The sequence below is a fragment of the Vipera berus genome (assembly GCF_964194415.1).
Source record: "Vipera berus genome assembly, chromosome: 1".
In the NCBI taxonomy this organism is placed as follows: domain Eukaryota; kingdom Metazoa; phylum Chordata; class Lepidosauria; order Squamata; family Viperidae; genus Vipera; species Vipera berus.
Genome location: NC_138202.1, coordinates 131,285,457 through 131,301,744, shown reverse-complemented (window position 1 = coordinate 131,301,744; position 16,288 = coordinate 131,285,457). Strand labels below are relative to the sequence as shown.

General features: G+C 39.1%; 1 protein-coding gene across 3 annotated transcripts in view; it reads right to left on the bottom strand.

The window, feature by feature from the left end:
• The window catches only part of PDIA5 (protein disulfide isomerase family A member 5), a 238,001-nt gene that overhangs the window by 81,380 nt on the left and 140,333 nt on the right, over window positions 1-16,288 (bottom strand). For all 3 annotated transcript variants that reach the window (XR_014024780.1, XR_014024781.1, XM_081315125.1), the window contains exons 9-11: window positions 9,667-9,758; window positions 9,492-9,563; window positions 314-450 (exon numbers count right to left, since the gene is read on the bottom strand). Coding sequence is in view for 1 of the 3 variants with exons in the window: in XM_081315125.1 (XP_081171251.1) it covers window positions 314-450; window positions 9,492-9,563; window positions 9,667-9,758 (301 nt within the window). In the remaining 2 variants the exon portion in view is untranslated. The remainder of the gene's footprint in view (window positions 1-313; window positions 451-9,491; window positions 9,564-9,666; window positions 9,759-16,288) is intronic.

The window sequence follows — 16,288 nt, the reverse complement described above, 5'->3', positions numbered from 1 at the left end:
GAAGAAAGGATTCATTGTCCACCCCCCATGAAGTTCATTAACTTCTTAGGTGAGTCAAGAATTTTTACATAACAAGTGATTCCAAGTAAATGTTCTTTCTGAGCAATTATTTTAAATTAATTTTAAATCTGTGTGTCACATCTGAATCACCACAAACCAATTACTTTCCAAGATGTTCTAGACAACTTGTCTGCTCTGTTGTTCCATGTTTCAACATACAAGCTGTACTGTACAAATAAAGGTTGCTATATATAATATGCCCATTTCATTCTGCAGATGGTTTGAATCTGGGTCTGAATTAAAACATACTCACATGGTGCATAGAACATCACTAATACAGAAGAATGTTCCTTGATAAACTTGTCAAAATCGTCATCTGTTAGGTGAAAAACAGCGTTTTCTTCTTCTGACCAAGGAGTCTCAGGAGTCTGTGGCTTAGGTGGCTGAGGACTATAAAAACAAACACAGTAGGCCATGTTCAGAAAGTACTACCAATAGTAATAACATCAATAGTAATAGATTTATATACTTCTCCACAGTGCTTTACAGCATTCTCTGAGCAGTTCACAATGTCAGCATATTGCCCCAAACAATTTGGGTCCTATTTTACTGACTTTGGAAGAATGGAAGGCTTGAGTCAACCTTGAGTCAATCAGGATCAAACTCTAGGGCTATGGGCAGAGTTTGCCTGCAATGTTCTATCTACTGCACCACAAGGGCTCTTAGAAGGTAAAGAGCAGCTGTCTAGGTCAGGGGTGTCAAACTCAATTTCATTGAGGGCCGAATCAGCATTGTGGTTGCCCTCAGGGGGCCGGGTGGGTGTGGCCTGGGTGGGTGTGGCCTACTGGGTGGGCGTGGCTAGAGTGTGTATGGCCTACTGGGTGGGCGTGGCCAGCTCTACATTGTTCGCATCAAGGGTGCCTATGGGGGCCTGGGCAGGAGTGGGACAGATCTGAGGGTCTGTGGCAAAAAGAGGGTCTCTGGGCCAGGGCCAAGTCAGTGGGGGCCGTTCCCTCACTGTTTCCAGGATGGCTTCGCGGGCCGCATGAAACCACTTCGCGGGCTGGATCCGGCCCCTGGGCCTCGTGTTTGACATGTCTGGTCTAGGTCATAATTCACCTGATTATGTAAATGTTAACATGCAATACAGTAATTTGATAAAAGTAAGTCTCTGTTCAAGGAGGATAATCATTAAATACAAATTTTAAAAAGGATAAGGAGGGTAGAGAGGCACCTGGCACAGAAGTTTTGTAAGAATAACAATGGTAATTATGGGCTACATACAAAAAAACTTTAAGATGGAACAAGAGACATGCCTTGTTAATTTCCTCCTTAACTTCTATAAATAATCTGTTGCGATCTGACAGTGAAGCATAATACAAAAATACCATCCAATGAAAAGTTGCTAATGAATGCAAACCATAAAGTGTGTTAACACTGTAACTGCATCATTCTTTTAGACACAACACTGCTGAAAATAGTCATTTTTTACAGAAGACAAATAACAACAGTCACTTAGCAAGTTGGGAGGTGAGAGGTGGGGAAGTATGTAGACTTATATCCAGAAATGAACAGAAAGAATTGAGCAAACTCTGCCAGGCAATTAGTACATCAACAGTTTATACTGATGTATACAGTTTATACAGTACCACAATCCAAAATTGTCTACATAAAGAAATGGAGCATTTCTCATTTATGTCTCTATTTTACTTAGCAACTTTTCATTTGTCTCAAATGAATTTTATGAAGAAAAACTGTTCATAAAATTGTCTTTAAGAACATGGTCAAATGGTTTATCAGAGTTTTCAGACATAAAACAAAGTGACTTAGAACATATCGGAAGTCTTTCAAATCAATTCCTGAAGTGGGTATCCATATTTTGGAAATCAATTAAGACAAGATTCTGTTCTTTCCCATCAGTTATTCTGAAGACTATCTGATCTCCTGCCAAGGATCCAGTTACCTTTCCAGATAAGAGAGGAATTGTGACATTGAGAAGCAAGGAACCAGAGTGGTACACATCAACAATTCTCTCACCTCTACAGATTCTTGTGCAGTGTATCTCACCCCTCTCCCTCTCTTCCCAGGACCTTCTCTTCCTCCCTTATCTCCTTGCTGTCAATATTCCAGCGCAAGATATCCCGCCTGCTTGCCTGCCCATCTTTTCAGCACTTTTCCCCAGCTTCCTCTGCTGCCACAGTCATAGCAAAACATATCCCACCAACCTCTCGACCCCCGGGGGGACTTTCTGCTGCCTTTCCAGTTTTATTCTTCTATTCCTTCTATTCTTATTCTTCTATTCCAGAGATGTCAAACTCGTGACATCACGTGACGTCGCACAACATATTGGCGCTTTTTCTCCATTACTGGCAATGGGGTGGGTGCGGTTTTGGGATGTTGTGTCCAGCCCGTGGGCTGGCAGTTTGACACCCCTGTTTCTTATTAGCGGCCATAAAGCTTACAAGTATGTGTGTGCTCAGTCTGAAACAGGACACTAAGTAATAGGAGTTATTTGTTCTTGTTTATTTATTTATTTATTTTATTTATTTGTTTGTTTTTATATACCGCCCTTCTCCCGAGGGACTCGGGGCGGTGTACAGAGCAAGGTAGGTATACAGTTAAACAATAGTAAAAACAAATGAAACCCCAAGAGCTATCAGGCCAGGCCGGACTGCTGGAACAGGTAGGTTTTTAGGTCGCGCCGGAAGGTGCGAAGGTCGGGGGCCATCCGGATTTCGGTAGGCAAGCAGTTCCAGAGGGTTGGCGCACCCACTGAGAATGCTCTCCCCCTGGGGGCCACCAGCCGGCATTCTCTGACCGGTGGCACCCTGAGGAGGCCCTCTCTGTGGGAGCGGACAGGACAGAGGGGTGTTGTCGCTGGCAGTAGGTGCTCCCGTAGGTAATCCGGACCCATGCCATGTAGGGCTTTGTATGTCATCACTAGTACCTTGAATTTCACTCGGAAGGCAACTGGGAGCCAGTGCAGCTCACGGAGGAGAGGTGTGATATGGGAGTATCGGGAAGCCCCCAAAAGTGTTCGTGCCGCTGCACTCTGCACCAGCTGAAGTTTCCGAGTGGATCTCAAGGGCAGCCCCATGTAGAGAGCGTTGCAGTAGGTCAAGGCGAGAGGTCACAAGTGCATGGGTGACTGTACGTAAGGCATCCAGGTCCAGATAGGGTCGTAGTTGGCGCAGTTGTTACTCTATTTAATGTAGTTTATTATTTCCATATTGGGCAAACATACATCAAAATGTTCCATTATACTTTTCCAGCATTTTTGAATGACTGTTGCAGAACACCGGACCATTCATACTAAAATCGTCTTTATTACTTATTATTATTGTGCATATGTACCAGGCTTATACTGCAAACAATTTATAACAGCAACTGTAATTATTGTTAAGTCTCAACTAAAGCACGTTTTCTCAATATGACTTTCTTTTCCCCACTATTGATTTCTTTTGGAGAGAGAGAAAAAAGCTGCAGCATCATTTTTTCTTGTGAGAAACTATTAAACATGCATTGAAAATTAATTGACAGCAAACAGCTGCCTTTAACTCTAGATGGCTGAAATGTCAGCCAAAGCCCAGAGTGGCTTGTTAGCAGACATTATCGTTGGAAACAGTCTGCAGCTGTTTTTGCTTTGCATTCAGTAACTGCATCCAGTAGCTGTCACAGCACTGGTATAAAAGTATTGAATATTACCAGGATTAGGAAACTATAACGTGGGCAAACTGAAATGAAAGGGAAAAAATAACTCTAGAAGTTTCTTCAAATGGTTCACACGCGGTCGCCAAGAGATAAGGACCTCCTTGCTGAGGCAAAAGGAGGTGTTGAAGGTGATGAAGGCACGCATCGTTATTCAGGGAAGGGAAAGAAAACCTCTCTGCATTCATTGGTCATGCTTTCTTAAAAGACCAAAGAGGCTTTAACACTAAGGACATTTCTCTCTCTTTGATCTGCACAGCAGGTGCTGAATGTACTTAATGTTTGACACTGTAAGAAGCTGCAGCCTAAATGTTCTGTGATGCCTCTTCTGACACAAAAACCCCACTCTCCAACACACAATCAGAAAGTACTGAGAGCAAACCAGGGACCTGGGAACGCACAATTCCCAAAGAAGCATATTTTAAACTGCTTCCAGCTCTGCAATAATTAGTGCTTCCTTTTAACTGCATTAAATGGAATTAAGAGAAACACACCTGTGCTCTTTAAAAGCTATGTCTAAGAAAAGCGTTTACAACAGGACAGACATAAAGGCAATTGTTTGATAGATAATAAAGAACAGTATTCTCTAGATTAAAGGTACTTCTCATCCCCATTTAGTGTCCAAAATATGGGCCAGCAAACTGACTGTTAAGCAAAGTGATTGCTAAGTGAAACTTCAACTGTGCTTAAGATCTTATTTCAACTATCCTTTGCTTTACAGTACTACAATGATTGCAAATGCAAGGACTGGCTGTAGGATTATTTTTTCACCATTGTCATAACTGCAAATGGTCACTATATGAGGACTATTTGATTTACCTTGCCCAGAATGACATGAGCATGGTTGTTGTAAAACTACACATAAGTTCCATTTGAAACATGCTAACGAAAATGAGCAAATACTGACTAATGCTGTCCTTAACGTGATTTGTGTGTGATAAAGGTACAAGTAGTCCTCAACAGAGTACTTGTACTACCACAATGGAGCCCACATTTCTGTTGGTAAGTGAGACTGTTAAGTGAACTTTGCTCCATATTATGACCTTTCTTGCCACAGTTATTAAGTGAATAACTGTAGTTGTTAAGTTAGTAACACGGTTCCAAGCATCTGAATTTTAATCACATGGCCCATGCTGGAATGGTCATAAGTCACTTTTTTCAGTGCCATTATAACTTTGAACAGTGACTAAACGAACTGTTGTTAAGTCAAGGATTAACCGCACAACTAAAATTGGTAGCCTTAGCATATACATCTTCATCTTACTTGAAAAAAGAAAATGTGAAAGCCTGGATACGTGACAGCCATGATTTATAGTGAAGGGTGCCTGCTGAGGGGAAAGGGATTAAAAAAAAAGTCAATGTGGCAGCCATGAACGTGTGATCAACGTCTGGTCAACTTTTTTTACAACCTGCAGCCACTGTGGACACGGAGATGAATATGGGCCTATCTAATAACAAGCATGGCACATGCAAGGTTGTGTTCTCGAACCCAAGACAAGAAAAAGAACAAAGAGCATGAATTAACAAATGAAATGAAACTGAAAAAAAATACAAGTCTTGTGACAATAAGAAAAAAGGAGGAACAGTATAACAAATCTGAAGCAAAGTCATCAGATCTTATAGAATGGAGTTGAGTTGATGAATAACTGCCCAGAATTGAAAGCGTACAGGTAGTTTTGGACAAATGCAGGTATACATGTGTGACAGTTACAAGAGTGACGAGAGGTTCCTGAATGGAACAAACCATTTGTGGGTAGAATTAACAGTGAAACTTGAGAAAAATGGACGTGAAAGAAAAAGAGAAAAATTAAAGGAATGGGAGTTATGAAAGAAATAGGGTTTAAAGTAGATTGACTGAACAAAAAAGGAAATATGAGCCCCGTATAAAAAAGGAGATAAAATTCACAACGGAATGCATGGAAAGAGGACCTAAGGAAGAAAGAAATAGAGCTGCTTGAAAGAGAGTAAAAAGAATTATATTGCATAGTACATTACATTTAATGGGAAATAAGAAATAGGATAGTTGTCTAGTTGATATAAACCAAGAGGCTGTGAATGAAGAAAAAGTACATACAAGAATGTAATAAAAATGAATCTGAAAGATAATGTGCAAAAGAAAAAGATAGTTATAAAAATATAGCTAAAGAGAGCCATGGATTAAAGTGGCAGGGATGTAAAAACCAGTTCTGACAGATTTTTTTTGAAAATGTTTTGGAAGGGGGAGCCCTGCTGAAGAGCAAAATAAATTAACAGCAAAAATGAAGAGATAATTTGGGCTGACACTAAAGTAAGGAAATGTTGGGGTATTTTATTGATCTAAGTGTGAATGATAGCAGTATGAACAGTGGTATTGACATTAATGCTATTAAAATTATTCTCCTGGAAAAGAATGATGAAAAAGAAAACATAAATGCAACTGAAATGTTGAAAGGCTGTTGGCATAAGGTATGATTGCAGAAATACTAAAAACACACATGACTCATACATGGAGTAGCTGTGTGACTTGGTTTACATGTATGTGAAAATTGCACATGGGTCTGACAACTGGAAGGATATGACTGTTACCATTTTCAAAGAGAATGGTAGCAAGGCGGAGTGTGTTAAACATGAATAGGAAGCTATGGCAAGACCAAGTTACTGATCTTTAGCAGATCACTGAGAAATATATAAATGTGAGAAAGAATTTTTATTTGTGTATGATAAACACAAATGAACAAACTTGAATTATGGAATACTTTGGGTTAACACAGAATTTTTGATTGTGAATGTGATGAATGGATTTTTTTTAAAGTTTTGTGTGATTTATCTGTTGCATTCATTCTAGCATGCGTAAGAATTAATGAGATGACTGAACATGAGTAGGAAGTAAAGGAAAGATTTGTGATGTTCCCTTGGTTCTTAATTTGTGGCCAGGTTAGATGAGTATTTGTTAATGAAATGAATGTACAGGTAGTTTTGTATGCAGATGGTGTCATGTTGTTTGCTGAGAATCCAAATGATTTGCAGAGAGGTCAGTTGGAAGAGGCCACAAGGATTATATATCTGAAGTTTTAGAGAGCAATTGTTACATAGAAAGCAAAAAAGCAGAACAAGTCGACGAATTTATATTTACTGATAGAATGTATAACAAAATGGGGAAAATGGGGGAAGGAATATTCAGGCGTGCACATGTTGACAGAAATACAGAGAAAATGGACAAGGATCAAACTGCAAAACAAATGAAGGAAAAGTGAAGTAAAAAAGAAAAAGATGGAATCATTTTTAGGTGGAACTGATGAGATCCTGAAAAACATAGAAGTGAGAAGTGTAAAGAATAAAGGGCAATCAATGTATGGAGTGATGGGCAGATATGGTAGAAGCAAGGACAATATGTAGGGACAGAAATGTATGAAGAAGTATAACAAATGGTGTTCATGTAAAGTGGTTTTACTGATGCTTCCTTTCCTGTTTCTTATTTCACATCTTTAGTGTCTTTGACTTTATATTTCTTACTTTTTTTCTGTCTCTGCATAATGTTGTATAACCCAAAAGGGAATAGTTGATATGTATGCATCAAATACGGGAAGAATAAAAAGCAATGCAAACTACCAATGCATCATGACATTATTGTCCAATTTGAATTGGATGTGTCGAAGCATGTTTCAGTCCAACTGCAGAGTTAGAGGACTTAAGATGAGACTTACCTTCTTTTCCAATTCAGCCCATTCTGCCAAACATTTAATTTTGGAGTGACATTTATTGTCTTTTGAGAGCTATTATTAGGGTAATTCAGATAACAGATACAAGAAAAATATCACTTATTCTCAAAGAAGCTTTAAGCACTCAGCTTTACCCAGCGGTAAATCATCACTGACTCATGTGCTCCTAACACAATATATCAATCTAAATCCTTAAAACAGTACAGTGTCTCAATTTGCTTTCAGAACAAATAATGGCCAGGCATGTCTGGCAGAAGACCAAATACATGAATATATTTGAATCATTTTTGGATTGCACATGGCTCAAATATTATACAGAAAAACAAAATTTTCTTAGCAGTATCATGGCACAGAGACACGAGCACTATTAACACAGGCAAATAATTGGTATGTAACTTTCCATGAGATCCTTGCATATTTTCTTGTATCTCCTCTTTCTAATTTTTCAACCTATGCTACGTTTTCTCTAAGATGCTTTGGGCAATAAATATACTGTATATATTCATGATTGCATCATTTTGTTCCTTATCAAATGCCTAAGATGCATTATTGGCTTTGAAAAGAAGGAATGTATTACAGGAAATCAAGACTGATCTTACAGATCTGAGGATAGAGATGTCACTGTTTCTCTGTGATAATTATTGCATGTACTTTGTTAAGTTTGCCCACTAGCCAAAGAGAAAAGAAACATGCAGAACTATTGGACAATGTATCCTAACTGAGTTACAGAGGAGAGACTGACAAAAAAGTTTTTCCCCACAAATAAAGCTTAAGTGAAATCAATGCTCAGTAAAAGATAATGGAGAGTTGTAATTAACACATGCAAAACAGAAAGCATGACAAATGAAAATAAGTGAGAGCTCAAGTTTACCTTTAACTCAAGATTACCGTATTTTCCGGCGTATAAGATGACTTTTTAACCCATGAAAATCTTCTCAAAAGTTGGGGGTCGTCTTATACGCTGGGTCGTCTTATACGCCGGAAAATACTATTCACCTCTCTGATCTTTTCTGCTGGACGGCGGGATCGCTGGGTGAATGGAGGTAGGCGATGACGACCCGTGGTTAGGCGGCCAACAGCGAACGGGTGATGGAGGGCAAACTCTCGTCAGATCATGGGGCGGCTGCTGCAGCCGCCGCCATTGCTCTCTCTAGGACTGGTCATGCTGGTGCTTCCAATGCTGGCTGTCAGGTCCCCGACGAGAGGAGGGGCAGGCGGTCCCCAGAGGTGCGCCGCTGAACAGTAGGAAGGGAGCACCTTTGCTCCCGCCGAGGCACCGCCTGACCGCGCCGACCAGAAGAATCGCCCGGTCATGGAGTGCGGAACTGAGAGCGGCAGCGCACCAAGCGAGAGAGCTCAGAGGAAAGAAGGTGAGGCACCCATTTTGTGGGGAAGGAGCAAAGCTGGGCAAATCACAGAGCAGGCGGAGCAGAGAAACGTTACAGGGGAAAAGGGGCGGGGTTTAAAAGGCAATGCGGGCGGGACGTGGAGACGTTCTGCAGTTAGAAGTAACGAAGGAGCCTCCGGGCGCTTTCTGGATCGGATTGTGCGAACTGAGGGTGCCGCTACAGTCCTCGTGTTTCCCAGGGTTGCCTGACGTGCCAGAGGTATTCCCTGTAGCCCCAGATTCTTTAGCTCCCCACTTTCCTTAATTTGGGCGAATTTTGTGCTCCGTGGAGAAACATTAATACGCAAATGCCGTTTGTTTAACCGCGCAAAACTCGGGGGAAGCCTTGGTATTTGGGAACGGAAAGGCTTAAGCCTTTTCATTTCTGTTTTATGCACGGGCTGGGAGGGTCATGAAGTTTACCTGTTTTATTTTAGCAACATCGTGGCACTTATAAAAAAAGGGTACTAACGCTAAACGAGTTGTTAATATGCAGATTGTGTGCCAGGAAGTGAAATATTGAGTTATTAGCCCAAACCCTATAATTTAACACGAAAAGTAGGGGGTCGTCTTATACGCCGGGTCATCTTATATGCCAGAAAATACGGTACATTGTTATATATTCTTTAGATTTTTCCCCTAATGCTCATCAAAAAGTATCATTCTCAAAGATGGCGGTGTCAACTTTAAAAACTCACTTTTGCAGCCATTCTCCAATGTCCTTTGCTGTAGCACCATAGTTTTCAAAATTAAACAGGAATTTCCCCTTTCTGTAAAAGCAGTGAAACAGAGAGGAGTTGGGATATAAGGATAAATATAGATAGGTAATTACTGTATATGCAATACTTATGTGCAGAGTATGTAGAGACTGACTCAAAGTAGCATATTGTTGGATATCCCCGGATATTATATTCTTCTTTTATTTTTTCAAATTCAGATGAGTAGACATTCATCCCTGCGAGTACCTGCAATGACAGAATCAAAAGATCCTTACTCCAATCAGCTCTTCCAAAACTTGAAAACCCAACATTAACTGCAGGAAAATAATATTTGAAAAGAACATGTAGTTGCTAGCAACTCCCACCTAAAAGCCAAGGGAATCATCCCACTTACATATCTTCTTATTCATTCCTTTATGGGCTTATAGTTGTTCAGTAAAATTTTGGCTATTTTTACATGCTGGGACTTGCTGCTGTATTTATGAAGAAAAATGAATTTTGGCCTCATAGAGTGTAATTGTAGAATCTATGGTCTCCAAAAGTTACAATTCTCAGCAGCCCCAGAGTTTTTGTGATAAAGGCAGCTGGGGGAGTTGTAGTTCAGCAACATCTAGAGATCATCCTCTATTCCATCACTTAATATGGTAGCAAACATATGCAATGATGTGGGAAAACTGTCTAAACAATAAAATGTGCTACTGCATGCATAACTTGGGAATCAATTTAAAACAAGACACCATACAATTAGTACTTCAGCTCTCATCTTTTATTCTTGCCATAGTGTCAGTGCTAGCAATTAATCAACAATTATTGGGCAAATTATTATTTTAAAAGTCTATTAAATGTCATTCTGTTAATATATTCCTTTCTATCAATCGTGGTCATGTAAGTAAGTCTTAGGTTTGCTGTGGTGTTAAGGACATAACAGAGGAAGCTTAATAACTCCTACTGATGATACTGTAAATTATACAGTAAAAGCCTTCTTTGATAGCAATTTCTTTATGATATAAGTACTTTGCTCATGTCTGCCATCATGACTAACATATTCAGATACTATAACTGCGTGAAAGGCTTCTGAGAACATATATGGTTTCATAGTGGTTGATGGTTAGAGATGACCAAAGAGAATTGAAATCATGCCATAAAATTTTATGAAAGCTTTGTACAAAAAAATCACAACCACTTAGCCTAAGGTATTTTACAAGATTGTTACAAAGATAATCAGGGGAGAATTCCATGCATATCATGCTGGATTAAATCGGTAGCAGGAACAGTAAAATACATATTGTTATAATCTTAGCCACATGTGGATTGTGAAGATCTCTTAATTTGCTGGATATTTTTCTAAATATATGAGATGACCATGACCCGGGGGTGGGGGGGAAGCTTTTGCAGAAAGTTAAATTTGCAATTTCTCTTTTAGATCTAATATTTTTTTCTCTATTAGGTTTCTAAAGAATCCCTTGATTATTGTGTCTCCTGTGACAAGTAAAGATTTGGGGCAAGGTAAATTGGCTACAAACAACCTAGAACAGGATACCGTGGCCAGACTATATAATACATTTGCAGATTAATTTGCAAAAGCTATATAAACCAAAGGGAGTGGAAACAATCTATTTTATTTTTTAACTTCATAGATGAAAAGAAACAGCTCCTACCAAATCCGAGAAAAGCACATTATTTGCACACAATTCTACTAATTTTGTAGATATGACAAATGCTCAGGAAATATAGATGAAATCTCAATATAAACTGCATGAATATATTACATTTCCAGATAAGAATACCTTAAAAACATCTCAAGTAAGTGAAAATAACTTAGCATTCATATTTGCTGGAAACTGTATCACCAGGATATCTTTGGAACTTAAATAAGAGTTATACCAGTAGCTGTTCAGGTACCAGGCTCTTTTTTAAAATAAAAAAGGGAGTAGATTCAGAATATTCTCTTCACTCCTTGGCACAAGCAAAACTAAAAAGAGACTTTTAGATCCTGAATTTGTAGCTTGAGATCCTCTGTGTGAAATAATATATCTTTCTGCTCTTCCAAGGCCCCAAGCACTTTTAAATGAAACTATAATGAGGACAGGACTGTTTCTCTCTGATCCAAGTAGTCTTGCTGCTTTATCCCACGTGGCTAGTTGCTGAAGATACAATTGAAAGATTAACTTCTGATTAATACCAGCGAAGGCTTAAATCCCTTAGCAGCATGGAATTAATCTATCTCCCCTACTTGTCCCTCATCCAAGAACAGGATTTTCTCTTTCCACATAAAATGCTGCAGCAGAATTTAATGCCAGTTTCCCAAATGAAGGAACTGCTGAAGCCAAATGTGCTCAGAGCTGGTATGAAATGTTAAAAGTAGATCATCCAAAGAAGAAGGTCAGCTGTTACCCAGGAACCTTGAAAAATGTTTCAGAGCACACATAAGTCTTTTCCTTATCGACTATTCTGGATGCTCAACACCTACTTTGAACAATGTCAAATAGATTAATAGGGAGACTCCTACATCCACCATTTCCATCTCGATATTATAAGACCCGGAAAGTTGTTTTCACAGATTTTCTTTCTTTCTTTCTTTCTTTCTTTCTTTCTTTCTTTCTTTCTTTCTTTCTTTCTTTCTTTCTTTCTTTCTTTCTTTCTTTCTTCCTTCCTTTCTTTCTTTCTTTTTCTTTCTTTCTCTTCCTTCCTTCCTTCCTTCCTTCCTTCCTTCCTTCCTTCCTTCCTTCCCTCCCTCCCTCCCTCCCTCCCTCCCTCTCCCTTATCTCGGACAAGCTATCTCTGCATACAGAAATATATCAAGTTATCATGGGGGTAAATGCAACCCTCCACCCCTTTAGACTAAATTCTATAGGCCTCACAACCAGTTAAAAGGTAAAGGTAAAGGTTCCCCCGCACATGTGTGCTAGTTGTTTCCGACTCTAGGGGCCGGTGCTCATCTCCGTTTCAAAGCCGAAGAGCCAGCGCTTGTCCGAGGATGTCTCCGTGGTCATGTGGCTGGCATGACTAGACGCCAAAGGCGCATGGAACGCTGTTACATTCCCACTATAGTGTTCCCTATTTTTCTACTTGCATTTTTACGTGCTTTCGAACTGCTAGGTTGGCAGAAGCTGGGACGAGTAACAGGTGCTCACTCTGTTACGCGGCACTCAGGATTCGACCCGCCAAACTGCTCACCTTCTGATTGACAAGCTCAGCGTCCTAACCCACTGAGCCACCGCGTCCCTCACAACCAGTTATAATCCTACAATTATTCTGATTAGTTTAAATACCAGAACAATAGGTTTATTTACAGACCTGCTGCTGTTGCTGTTTTAAAAAGCAACACCTTGTCAACCTGTCTCCCTTTCTCTGAGGTATTCTGCCATACCTCAGAATATGGTTTACACCAGAAGTAGACTGGACTATGGTTTAAGGGCAAGGGAAAGGATGGTCTAGCAAATCACTGGATAATTTTATGTTTGATGTAACTAATTCCACTCTTAGGGACAGCAAAAGAATGCTCCGAGAAATCTCTGTTTTCTGAAGCAGCTCTGTTTTTATGAACTTTCCTCAGAGGGGAGTTTATATTTTTATGAAGAAGTATTAAATTTTCAACTGGACATTTATATGCCAGTGACTGGAAAAACCTGTATTTTGCAAATCCTTGCCCTTTAAACATTAGTACTGCCTCTAATCTATTGCTGAGCAGTCCAGTTATCCATGTTTAATAAAATGTTACACATCAAAAAGGCTTCCTCAGAAAACTAATTTGAAGAAACCTGACTCAGTTTCTTCCCAGGTGCTAATTATCTTTTGGTAAAGTGCTGTGGCAGGACAAAAATAGGAAAAGAGAGGCTGAAGAGAGCAAAATTTATTACAGACTGTGACTTTGTGCAAATAAAAAGAAAAAAAAAACAGCAAAATATTCATGTTCTTATAGGTAAATGAAAAATTTAAGATAGCACAACTATTATAAGCTTAAAACCTGTAAAACACATTGGGATGATTTATAAAACTTATTATCTACAAAAGCAACAAAATATCCAGTCGGTATCAAGGCTGTAATTGTAAGCACATACCCTATGAAAGAATTCTGAGAAGAAATAAAAGCAGAGATATAATTATCAACATTGTGCCCAGATATGCCATTATATTCATTATCTGCATTTTCTAGTTGTCTCATCTTAAAACAGAATGGAATCAGTTAAATTTTCCATAAATGTGAGGACAGTTGAATCTTGAATCTTTCTCTATATTTAAAACAAAAATTAAATATGTACAAATATAGCTGAATTTGTCCACTTGCCTGGTTTTTAACCTGTGTAAAATCTCTTCAATTGGTGCTTCACTCAGTCTTTCAAAATTTGAATGTAATTACTTTCTTCAGAAAAGTCAAGCCTTTTTGCCTGATTCACTTTCCTTTTTCAGACAATTATATTCTGCTTAAAGTACTTGTTTCAATTACAGAATACAGGTAGTTCCCAAATTATGACTATTTGCTTAGCAATGGTTCTAAATTAAGTCAAAAGAGTCATTTTAAAATCTAAATTTACACTTACAACTACCACAAACTATCACAATGCCCTCCTTGGTCACGTGATTGCAATTTGGGCATTTGGCAACCAGCTAGCATTAACAACCAGCTGCAGAATCCTGTGGTCACATTGATCACAGTTTGCAAAATGGCCACTGAGGAAGCTGAATTCACTTAATGTATCTCTGTGACTTGACTTACAATCACTGTAAAAATGGATCAGGTCCAGTCACATGATGACTCAACCTATGACTGCAAAAACTTACAATTGCAATACTGGTCATAATTGTAGTCATAAGTTAAGGAGTATCTACAATACAATCGAAGCAATACTATTATTTTACAATAGATTAGGAACTATTGTTCTAGCCACACACATACATGAAAATCATCTCTGACTGAATGATCTGAATACAATTTCACACAGAGGAAGGTGATGCTTTTTCCTCTCCTAATCTAGACTTCCTGTTTTACTTTATTCTTTTATTTACTTGCTTTTTTATTTGATCGGTTGGTTTATATACTGTCTTCCCTCGAGGAGCTCCAATTTGCATACATAGCAACTTATCCTCCTAATTAAACTCCTGAGTTCAGGGACAGTATTTTCCCTCATGCCATCACTTTGATGAACACCTAATCCTCACAGTATTGTTTTATCTCTAAGTATATTTACCCATGTTGTATGGATGTAGTATTATTTTATCCTTCTCATCTTTTCTACTACCCCCTCTTATTGGTATCATATTATGATTATTATTACTCTGTTGCTTTGCATGTACATTGAAAGTTTCTGCGCTGGAGACAAATTGCTTGTGTGTCTAATCACCCTTGGCCAAAATAAAAGTATTGAGTATCAAGTATTTTTTCCTCACAGTAACAACATGGTGAGGTAGGTCAGGCTGAGAAGAAGTGACTTGCTCAAAGTCATCCAGTAAACTTCCACAGCTGAGGGTGAACTTGAGAGTGGCTTTCCCTAGACCAGGGGTAGGCAACCTTGGCTCTTTTATGACTCGTGGACTTCAACTCCCAGAATTCCTGAGCCAGGAATTCTGGGAGTTGAAGTCCACGAGTCATAAAAGAGCCAAGGTTGCCTACCCCTGCCCTAGACCTTGCATAACATCTTAACCAACACACTTTTCAGAAAAAGCTTCTGATGATTCTGCAAACAACTGAAAATTGTGATAGTTACAGCAGCTTCTTACAACCTGGGGCTCTGAAGGACTTGGACTTCAACTCTAGCATGGCTAAAAAAAATGACGGGTGTTGATGTCCAGCATATCTGAAGAGTAACACATTACAGATTTAAACACTGCATCTCAAAACAAGATCAGATTAAAGAAATCTATCCTGTGCCAAAGATCTTTCTAGATAGAAAGATGTGGAAATGACTAGCATATAACTGATTTTCCAGAGTTGAAGAGAACTTGAATTATTCTATTCCCTGAGTACTAAGGGACAAGGTTTGAAAATACAAAAAACAAGACTCCTTGGAGCCACAACAGTAAAAAAAAAGAGAATTCAAATTAATATTTGGGGGGAAAAACCTATCCAATAGATAAATTGCTCCAACAGCAGCAATATGAAAATTGATCTCCCATGGTCTCGCCAACAATGGGCTCACCAGCCTCAAATATGGGTGCATCAGCAGCTCCTTTCTTGTGTAATCCCTACACTTTCCCCCTCCCTCCTAAGTATCCAGCTCAAAAAATCAGCTCTCTTCTCTGCCTGATTCAAGTCCAGTCAGTGTAGAAGGGTGGGGGAGTTTATTTATATAAGCCTCATAACGATAATCCAGCAGTTTTCTTGTCTAGTTTTCTTTTTGCTGATCATTGGGATTTTGACCTTTTTCCTCATCTTTTTTCTCTATTCCCTGCCTGTCTTCTTCCCTTCTTTTTCAGAATAGTCTTGATACTCAGCAGGCACTGAGTCGGCAAACATTCATGCCCTGCTGATGTGGCTTTCTCACAAAGAAGCCAGGGTTTGCCCTTCACCACACATCCAGAACCCCTACAAATGCTGAAGTTTTGAAAGAGCCATGGAGTGATCTACAGATATTAATGGGTTTAATTATAATTGAAGAAAATGATCAATGGCTGCAATAATCAGTACTAACAATGCAGCTACAAAGCAGACATCAGGAGGAAGGAAAGTTGGCTTTCCAAGTATTACTGGTCTCCTATTGTATTTTCTAATAAAACATACTGGTTAGAGACGGTTGGAACTGGAGTTTAATAACAGCTGGAAGGCTCTGACCTGTGCA